A 10,089-nucleotide genomic window follows, 5' to 3' on the forward strand; every position below is an offset into this window, starting at 1 on the left:
TCACCGTTCTTGAAGCGTTGAAACCACTCACGACACGTTCTTTCACTAATAGCGGCCTCACCGTAAGTATTTGAGAGCATTCGATGAGCCTCAGCCGCAGATTTCTTCATATTGAAGCAGAAAATTAAAACCTCCCGCAAATGACGAGAATTTGGCTCGTAAACTGACATTTTCAATCGAGAATAACTTTATGATGCAGACACAAATCGACTAATGTTTCTATGGGGTTATGTTGATAGATGCCCAAGTTTATTGTATGACGTCTATGATCTATTTATTTCGACCACCACTTACCGCTAAAGCCATCTATAGGAAAACGGCGAAGGCAAAGTTGTACACCTAATAATTTTGTAAAATATAACGCATATAACTTTTACAACTAGCAGTAATGATATAACAAAAATATCGTGTATTTATTATTTTTTAACTAATTCCTTCTATTATTTCCTGCGCGGCGATAGATCTTATCATTCTTTTTCTTTTGAACTTACTTGAGGTAAAACATCCACAGGTTTTACATATATCGCACAAACATTCGTTGCATAGAAATAAAAGCGAGAGTGCAATAATATTAAACATTATGAGATATCCGTACTGTGATTTTACACGCAGGCTACTAAATAGTATATATTTAATTATATACAGTAGATACGCCCGCTATAGCCGATCCCGATAGCATATCTGATAAGTGCGTCAAACATGTGAGTAATATGTACGAGATTACATACTACTCATTTTGCGGGAAATATAGGTGCGACATATATCACTTAATTAATTATTGCTATAACTCACAATTTCTTATAATTATGTAGAAACAATTTTAATTTTTTATAAATAATATATTATAAATTTTAATCCATTGACGTAAGAAACTCAGATGTTATGTACATAAAGTCAAGACAATAAATGTGAATACAAAACAGCTTTTTTAGATATCCATAAAAATAATAATTATAAATTGTCATATATAATTTTAATCCATTGACGTAAGAAACTCAGATGTTATGTACATAAAGTCAAGACAATAAATGTGAATACAAAACAGCTTTTTTAGATATCCATAAAAATAATAATCACAAATTGTCATATTCAATAATTACAATATTAATCACGTACATAAATTTAAAATACTTTCGATATTAAATATAGGCCGTGTCCCAATATACACTTTTTCAGTACTAAAAATCTATAATATACTTAACGTGAATTATAGATTTTAATACTAACAATGTATACAGCGAAACAAGATCATAATAGAATGTTTATTTTATAGATATTCTTTCATTATGGAACAGCATCCCTCTCAAACGATCGAATTTTTACTGCAGATTTCGTGAATTTATCTTTTAATTTAAGCAAAATGTGATTTAATTTTATTTTGACAAAGTATAATATGCTCATCATTAATTATTCAGTTGCAGTATTCCCAGTATTCATCTGGTGAAGCAATTTATTTATCTGTAAAAATTAAGTATCATTCCGTTTTTGTAATAATATGATAGAAAAACAATTCTAAGAGAAATAAACAAATAAAGTAATAATAATAGAAAAAAAGTTATAATTTGTTTATAAAATTAATGGAGAATTTGATAGACAGAGCAAAAAATGGACAGTCTAATATAATATACAGGTAATCTCTTACAATAAATATTGTAAAATCATCAGTTTATTGTTTACAGACATGATTATATTATTTTAAAAACAAATAAATATGCATCCAACTCTTACTTGGATAATTTTTAAACAATTCTAGCATTTCTTAAAGAAATTTGTAAGCGTGGACTGCTTTTTTTTCACTTTTTCCATTTTAGCTTCTGATTTTTTTTGCTCTTTTCTCTTTGTCTCTTCTTCTTTTTCTTCCTCATCTTCAGAACAACTTACATAAACATGTTCTTTCTTTGTTACAATATATTCGCCTTCTTTGTAAGTTCTATTAATTAATTTCAACACTTTTCTTTTACCATTTTCATGTTTTACTTTTGGTGGAGAAGGACTCTTTGCTTTCATAGGAATTTCTGGTTCCATTTCAGGAACCGACTCCTCCATCTCTACATCACTTTGTATCTCTGAATCACTAGAATCAGTCTGCATAACAATTCTCTTCCGTTTCTTAGCAACTTCATTTGTTTCTTTACTTCTATTCCGTTTTTTTCCATGCGACTTCTTCTTTTCTTTAATTACTTTCTCTTCGATAAATTCTTTTTTGGCATTATCATTTTTCTTTCCCGATGATATTACTTCCGCAATAGATTTTGGAGGAGAGGGCAGCTTCCCAAAAAAATTATCCAAGCTTCCCTTTTTAGAATTATTTTGTGAGAATATTTTTTTAGTGGTAGAATTGGCCATGGAATTTTTATTTTTTTCAGTTAAATTTTGAATTTTTTCTACAGAACCTTTGGAAAAATCTTTATCGTCCTGAACAAAATTTTTATCCTTTTCTACAATATTTTTTTTCTTTTTCATCGAATCTTTATCACTTTCTTGGAAAGATGATTTTAATTTTTCAGAACTCTTTGATTTTTCCATGTTAAATAAATTATTAAATCCATTTTTCTTTGTTGCCTTTAGATTCTTTTCTGCCTTTGATGAATTTGTCGAATTTATAGACTTTAAATTTGTCACATTTTCCATTGTAAGTTTTTTAGCAGTTGTACCCCAACGTAATAGTTGCATTTCTTCATCAGTTCGCTCTTTGCAGGCATCACATTTTATAGCGCTGTAAGCTGTATCACCTGAACCAGAAGTGGCAAGTAATTCCAGATCTGCAATTGGCTTGTGAACACTATAGACATGTTCTGAGATAATTTTATTGAATTTTTCTTTAGCCTCAGATAAATTGGATCCTTTAACAACTTCTACACGCATTCCTTTCTCCTTTAGATGACCTATCAATAAATATGTGCATTCTATGTTATTGTTGCTTTGATACTTTTGATAAAAGTCCCACAACATTTGTTTTGCTATATTAACATGGATATGCAGCTCTTTGCTTAGCCATTTGTAGGTGACCTAAAAATATACATCATTGCGTTATACATGATATAGAATATAATATGATAATAAATAAAATATTTATATAAAATATATACAATACAGAATATATTGTATATAAAAGATTGCGATAAAATTACCAGTTTGTCATTGTCAAAAACATGACCAGCCAAAGTCTCTAAATGCTTATTCGATGTTTCCGTACTCATTTTTCAACAATTCGTATCTCAAATGATTGTCTATTAACAATACGGATCCACAAATCCACACTCGTAGTTGAATTTTCATCAAACTTTTCTTCTCTGTATATTTACCCCGCACTCCGAGATGATATAATCAGTAATAAATTTTTCCTTCAAACTTTCTATAAGGAAATCCGGGGAAATTGAATGAATAAACGTTATTGAGTAAATTGTAAGAACATTTGTTGAATTACAAAAGGTGGTAAGTCAGAAACTTTCAAAAAATAAAACGTTTGTACGCAGCCATGATGGTTAGGTTAGGTCGCCACTGCCATATCTTTTCCAATAAGAGTACTGATTGGTTGTCTACATCATGTGATCCAGCATAGTTTACTTTATTTCAAAAACAAACTCCAAAATTTGTTTACCAATCGTATAATCCATTATTTCATCTAATGACAAATTTTTATTTTATTAAGTGTTTCAATATTTAAACTCATATTTCAACATTCAAAGAGAAAGAAAATTTAACAGAAAGAAAACACTGTATACTGGATTTACAAAGTCGGATTAAATATGTGCGAGTTTGTATAAGAACGCTTTTGCGTTCAAGAGAATTACAATCAGGTATATATGAATAATTTTATTTACAACTTTATGTATTAGTTACATTACTTACATTTATTTACTTATACTATAAATATAATCATGTCCATAGATGAAGAGCACAAGGGAGCGGAAATTATAATGTTGCACGCATATTTAACATCCTTTCTTTTAGCACATACTTTTCGATTTATTCTTTGTTATATTTTTCTTAACTTGTTCCAACACCGATGTATCCTTAAAAATGATATATATATGAAACGCTTTATTATAATTAATAATATAAATAATGTGAGTGCAATATTTAATTTATATTAGCATATGTGATCGCATTTTTCCACTTACCATAGCTGTAATAAGTAATGAGCAATCATTTGTATGCATATATTGGACGGTACAAACACCGTCACCATCGGAATTATTATCTCTTGTCATCATCCTGTTAAAATTGCCATCATTCGCTGATTCTATTAAATGAATAGGCACGTTCCAAATTTTGCTTGCTCCTTTGATAAGGTTTACATTTTCCCGGTAAAAATTGTAATCGCGCACATTATTAACCAGAATATTAACTGTGCAAACACAAATATTTATTAAAATTTATCCTATATATTTAAATTATTTAATTAGTGTTATCAGCTTGACCAATTATCATCAACAAGATCTACCTTCTGGATTTGATTTTTTGCTCACGTTTGCCATGCAACTTCTAATCGCATTTGTTACATCCATGAGTTCACGTATCCTTTCCTCCAACCCGATATCTCTCAGATGCTTGAACTAATAAAAGAAGAAATGAAAATAGAAAATAAAAATAACGTATCTAATCTAACATGTATAATAGCGTTCAAAAGAAAAAAAAATAAGAGAAAATTATATAGCAAAAAAATTGATAATATAGAGACTATTTTTTTCACATACTTCGTATGGCATAGGATAGGAAGTCTCAAGCAACGAGGTGACTGATAGAAATCCTGGTAGTCCTTTCTTGGCAAGTCTTACATACAAATCGTCCGACAGGTAGGGTGTTACAGGTGCAAGAATGCGTAATGATACTTCCAAGCATTTCGCAAGAGTATTGGAATGCCCAGCGGAATTACCACTTCTAAACCCAAATTTTGTACCCTCCTATATTTAAAGGAAAATATTTTCTTAATTAAAATAAAGAATTACTTTTATTAGATAATTTAAGAAAATTAAGATTAATAAGAATAATCATATTAATGTATAATTTATATATTTAATTAATTTTATAATTAATATTGTAATTAAAATCTGAAAATTTTTTCTTAACATTCTTACAAAATCCAGAAAATTGATAAAAATCTTAAATTATTATCATATTAAATAAAATTTATACACCTCATTTATAACATACCACATAGAAATCACAAAATTCATAGTACAGAAATTGACGAATTGCGGTTATCGCTTTGTGAAAATTTCGTTCGGCAAACGCATTATTTACTATTTCAACCATCCACGATAATCGACTGAGGATCCATCGATCTAGGTCATTCAGATTTTCCTTTTCTACATTTTCATGTTGTTGATCCTCCTTTGTCATTAATAATACATATTTACTTGCCTGCCAGATCTTGTTACAAAAATACTTGCTTGTCCGACAATCATCCACATCAAAATTGATAGTATGATCTATAAAAGGAAAATATCTATAAGGAAAAGGGACAAGACTCTCTCTTTCTTAAGACTTAATGCGCTTACTCTTAATATTGCGTGCACATAATGACAATCTCAAGGCATCGGTACCGCAATCTGGTATTCCCATGGAGTACGTTTTTGTATTAACACGCAGCGTTCGCTGCAATTCTTCAGCGCTAAGAATACCTGCCGCGTGACTACGTCTTGCTTGCTCGTTCAATTCCTACATTATAATTGTGTGTCTAAGATCAATTTTTAAATAATATAATTACAACACATCAATAAAAAAAAGGTAATTTCAGTTTGTTGATATTTAATTTTTATTACAGAGATTATAAGTATTTCTATATTATGATATATGTATAATTGATGCAATTTCAAGAAATACTCACTTCGAAGGTACAACCATTGATAATGTTTTCTGGCGAGATGACATTGCCGGAGCTCTTTGACATTTTCTTGCCATTACCATCACACAAGACACCATGAAGTAAAACTTCCTATACGCATGCATAATTTATAATTATCAATTTAAGCACACTATAAAAAGAGATTGCTTCTTTAAATATTATTTTACAATAGTATACTCTAATGTGAATGGATTAGATTACTCAATATAATATAATATATAGATGTACAAGAATTATATCAAGATTCTGACAAAATATTGATAAAAAGCAGACATGAATAATTTATTGTACATATGGAATTATACTTTAAATGGCAAACGCTGTGTTAGTTCCAGACTTAGCATCACCATTCTTGTCACCCAGAACATGAGAATATCATGGCCCGTTTCCATCAGTGTTAGCGGATAATGTCTTGCCATATCCTCAGTCTATAAATTTTGGTGATATATAAAAAAATATTCATAAAGTTATATATAATAAAATGTATATAGAGAAGAATATTAACGTTTTCCGGCCAGCCAAGCGTGGCAAATGGCACAATTGTCGAAGAAAACCATGTGTCGAGAACATCTGGATCCTGACGTAAATTCACTGTGTTTCCATATTTCTCTTGTGCAAGAGAACGCGCTTCTTCTTCGGATCGTGCGATTATCCACGAAGTGGTGTTATCACTATCAGAGAATATATCATTATCGTTATCTTTACCATCATCATGAATTATAGAATATGCCGGAATGCGATGCCCCCACCATAATTGTCTTGAAACACACCAGTCTCTAAAAAAAATACGATTTTTAAAAGATAGAAGATAATTTAAAAGATAATTAAATATTGCATTTTTTAATTTTTTGTTCACTGTTTTATTTATTCATCTATTTCACTGTCTCTCTCTTTCTCTCTCTCTCTCTCTCTCTCTCTCTCTCTCTATCCATTTATTTAGTAATTAAACACAATAATAATTTTACCTATGTTTATAATTTTCGAGCCAGTTGTACCACATTTGTTCGTAAATGCTGTCCTCACTTGGATAAATTTTCAATTCACCATTCGCCACGGCTTTATGCGCCCGCTTGGCCATTGCCGTACAGCGTAAGAACCACTGTTCTTTTGGCAAATATTCGATCACATCATGTGTGCGCGAACATAGTGGCAGTGTCATCCGATGATTATCTTCCACACCTTTCACCAAACCTCGTACGGACAGTTGGTCCATTAGTCTTTTCCGTGTGATGAATCTCGGCACTCCCTACAATGATTTATTATTAAATTATAATAAAAAATTAATAAATATTGTATACGGAATCACACCTTGAATTCCTTGCATGCATCTGTCATGTTCCCACCTTCATCAATAACGCAAATAACTGGCAAGTTATGTCTTTTGGCGATGTTATAATCTAAGCGATCGTGTGCCGGTGTAATTTTCACTGCACCTATAAAACAAATACCACTCATCAATCAAATAAATAAAATAAATAGTAAGCCAATGAATAATCAAGTAAAAAATAAATATATGTAAATATAGTATTAATTATAATATAGATAAAATTTTTTAAATAATTTCTGAAAATCTACTTTCTTTTTATTTCTGTATTTAATGTATATATAAATTTATTCTAATTTGTCAATCTAATTTTTATAAATTTTTACCAGTGCCAAACTCTCTCTTGACTGAAGAATCAGCTATGATGGGTATAAAGGTCTCTCTTATTGGATGTAAAACATATTGACCAATATATCGCGAATATCTGTCATCGTTTGGATGCACGGCAATTGCTACATCTCCAAAAATTGTTTCAGGCCTAGTCGTTGCAATTATCAGTTCTTCCTCTGTAAAATGAAAGAAATAAAATTTACGTCTATTAAAAAGCTACAACTGGAAAAAGTAGATTTTTTTTTAGAAAACCTTGATTATTTTTGTCTCTTTACACACACACACACACACGCGCGCGCGCGCATATATAAATATATTTTATATTTACTTGAATCTTTGATTGGATAGACCAACTTGATCAACTGGCCGACAGTGATCTTGCTATTGTAGCCAGGTAATTGAAGTCGTGTCTTGCCATTCACGACAAAATCCTCGACTTCGATATCTGAGATTGTGCTGCGTAGCGCTGGTGACCAATTAACAAGGTCTCTGGCTCTGTACAATAGATTTCTCTCATATAGCCGTACAAACGTTTCTGTCACTGCTGCACTGTGACTCTAAAGAGCACAAATGAAAATTCAATAATATTATAACAAGTATAGAACAAATATAATAGTAACAATAGATATTAATATATAAATAGCAAATAAAAAATATTACTTTATCAATGGTAAAGTATTCTCTGTCCCAATCAAGCGTAGCGCCAAGGGTTTTCAATTGCTGTTTGATAACTGCAGCCTTCTCTGCCTTCCACTGCCAGATCAATTGTGTAAACTCGTCACGGCCCATGTCATATCGTGTAATGTTGCGTGTATGTTGTAATGTACGTTCCACTATGGCCTGTGTTGCAATTCCCGCATGGTCCAGACCTGGTATCCACAATACTGGATGTCCCTTCATTCTGTGCCTGTATGCATGTGCGTGAGCAGTAGAGAGAAAAATCTATAATATAACGGTAAATTTATCTATAATAAATAAATATAACGCAATAAAAACTACATTTGATGTTAATAATAGTGTGTCAAATACATATGTATTGTATATAAATTTTTATTATATTCTTTTCTATTTTTACTATATTTCTATTCCATATAGTAAACATACTATATGATATACATATAGTAAATAAATTTGGTAATAAAAATTCTAATTATAAAGTATATATTATATTATTATATAATAGATACTCTAGACTCTAAACTATTATAGGCGAATTATATATATGCATCTCATGTTGTTATATATCTACATATACTACTATATATACATACATATATGCACTATTATAATATTGTATTATATCACTACTTAATATACTTTTGCTAACCATCTTGCTAAAACATCTTGGATTATAACAGTAAGTGCATGACCTAGATGTAAAATTCCTGTAATATTAGGCGGTGGTAAGACCATACTAAAAGGTTCTTTGGTTTCTTTTTCCTCTTGAGTACTATTCGTTGTCCTGGATGATGCAAAGTATTTATTACGTTGCCAAGTATCATACCAGCCATTTTCCACATCTTTTGGTTTAAAAATTGCAGGAAAATCTATAACGTAAAGAATAATACAGTAGCGTTTAGAATAGTACAGTAAGAAGCACATTTTATATTTCTTTTGTTCTTATTAATTTTCAATTAATAATTTTTAGTTAATTCACTTGCTGCAGATTGTAACATATGTGAAAAAGAAGAATAAGATAACGCAAAAATACCTGCTAATCTTTTATAGTTGCATAATTCAGTTGCAGTTGCAGTAGACGTGCAATAACGTAATGTTTGATAACAAAAATTTACGTGTAGAAAGGGGTGATTGAACAATGTATATTTCATTATTATTAGATAAACTCTGTTTGATAGAAATTTTAATAAAATTATAAACAACACAAAACTTGCGTTTTTTAAATAATTTATTGGCCAATTAGCTATAGTACGCGCGTGATCTAACAAATATCTTAACAATTATAAGGTCTAACAATAACTTAACCTCAAATTCTCTTGCATCTGCTATCGTGCTATCTCAACACTCAGCTGTCTCAGCTATCCGGTATCAGGGGTGTAGGTACAATTAATAAAAAATTAAAATTCTTAAAATTATATATTTTTTACTTTTTATTACTTTTATATATAGTTTTCTAATTTTATTTTTCTAATAATTTGTTAATTTTTTAGTATTTAAACTTCCACAAAATTTAGCAAAACATTTATAATCAGTCAATAATATATGTGTAATTTATCAACTGTTAGTATTACTGGTAACAGAGAGAAACCTCTAATTACTAAACTTGACGGCTGTAGAACTATGTCGACCTTAAAACATTTTTAATTTTTCATGTTTTATATATAAGGTGTAGTAAAAAGAAATATATTATTTTTCCAATAGATGGCTTTAGTAATCTGTATCTCGCGTTGCATAAGTGCGATCGGGTTACGCCAAATGGCACATTAGAAAGATAAGATTTCGTACTAAAAAAACTTCTGAGACAGTTTTGTGATTGCTTGAGTCAGTATTGTTTGAGCGCGTGTCAAAGATGGACACCAACAAAGAGAAAATACGCCATATTTTACAGTTTTTCTTCGATAAAGGC

The 10,089-nt window shown here is 30.2% G+C and overlaps 3 protein-coding genes across 4 annotated transcripts in view; all 3 read right to left on the reverse strand.

Annotated features, from left to right (window-relative positions):
• The window catches only part of LOC108751431 (adenylate cyclase-like), a 4,909-nt gene extending 4,191 nt beyond the window's left edge, over positions 1 to 718 (reverse strand). The window contains exon 1 of the mRNA XM_018491632.1: positions 492 to 718. Coding sequence (XP_018347134.1) covers positions 492 to 579 — 88 coding nt within the window. The 5' untranslated portion in view covers positions 580 to 718. The remainder of the gene's footprint in view (positions 1 to 491) is intronic.
• A 689-nt stretch (positions 719 to 1,407) lies between these two features.
• Positions 1,408 to 3,200, reverse strand: LOC108751323 (DNA polymerase delta subunit 3-like). Its single transcript, XM_018491424.1, has 4 exons — positions 3,132 to 3,200; positions 2,563 to 3,009; positions 1,882 to 2,085; positions 1,408 to 1,458 (listed from the first exon to the last, which is right to left on the reverse strand). The coding sequence occupies exons 1-4, from the start codon at positions 3,198 to 3,200 to the stop codon at positions 1,408 to 1,410; spliced, it is 771 nt and encodes a 256-aa protein (XP_018346926.1).
• On the reverse strand, positions 3,197 to 9,334 carry LOC108751430 (valine--tRNA ligase, mitochondrial-like). 2 transcript variants are annotated; one of them, XM_018491630.1, is made up of 17 exons: positions 9,217 to 9,334; positions 8,833 to 9,052; positions 8,166 to 8,412; positions 7,834 to 8,062; positions 7,502 to 7,681; positions 7,160 to 7,284; positions 6,817 to 7,097; positions 6,357 to 6,627; positions 6,157 to 6,279; positions 5,834 to 5,941; positions 5,505 to 5,664; positions 5,158 to 5,435; positions 4,701 to 4,907; positions 4,448 to 4,559; positions 4,125 to 4,351; positions 3,853 to 4,016; positions 3,197 to 3,625 (listed from the first exon to the last, which is right to left on the reverse strand). In XM_018491630.1, exons 1-16 carry the CDS (start codon positions 9,332 to 9,334, stop codon positions 3,951 to 3,953), a joined length of 2,952 nt encoding a protein of 983 aa, XP_018347132.1. In that variant the 3' UTR covers positions 3,197 to 3,625; positions 3,853 to 3,950. The 2 variants fall into 2 exon arrangements, with proteins under 2 accessions (XP_018347132.1, XP_018347133.1); XM_018491631.1 differs by lacking the exon at positions 9,217 to 9,334 and having other exon boundaries at positions 8,166 to 8,447; positions 8,833 to 8,913.
• Positions 9,335 to 10,089: the final 755 nt, after the last annotated feature.

Source organism: Trachymyrmex septentrionalis, unplaced genomic scaffold, assembly GCF_001594115.1.
Source record: "Trachymyrmex septentrionalis isolate Tsep2-gDNA-1 unplaced genomic scaffold, Tsep1.0 scaffold44, whole genome shotgun sequence".
Taxonomy (NCBI): domain Eukaryota; kingdom Metazoa; phylum Arthropoda; class Insecta; order Hymenoptera; family Formicidae; genus Trachymyrmex; species Trachymyrmex septentrionalis.

What these genes read in the sequence shown, in the direction of transcription:
- LOC108751323 (XM_018491424.1), bottom strand. Translation starts at nt 3,200, where the DNA reads ATGAGTACGGAAACATCGAATAAGCATTTAGAGACTTTGGCTGGTCAT. An exon ending in TTTTTGACAATGACAAACTG is followed by an intron (nt 3,010 to 3,131) that starts GTAATTTTATCG and finishes GTATATTTTTAG; the next exon opens with GTCACCTACAAATGGCTAAG. An exon ending in CAAAGAAAGAACATGTTTAT is followed by an intron (nt 1,459 to 1,881) that starts GTAAGTTGTTCT and finishes TAATTTTTACAG; the next exon opens with ATAAATAAATTGCTTCACCA.
- LOC108751430 (XM_018491630.1), bottom strand. Translation starts at nt 9,334, where the DNA reads ATGAAATATACATTGTTCAATCACCCCTTTCTACACGTAAATTTTTGT. An exon ending in CAAGATGTTTTAGCAAGATG is followed by an intron (nt 8,413 to 8,832) that starts GTTAGCAAAAGT and finishes ACATGCATACAG; the next exon opens with GCACAGAATGAAGGGACATC. An exon ending in CAAGAGAGAGTTTGGCACTG is followed by an intron (nt 7,285 to 7,501) that starts GTAAAAATTTAT and finishes TTTGTTTTATAG; the next exon opens with GTGCAGTGAAAATTACACCG.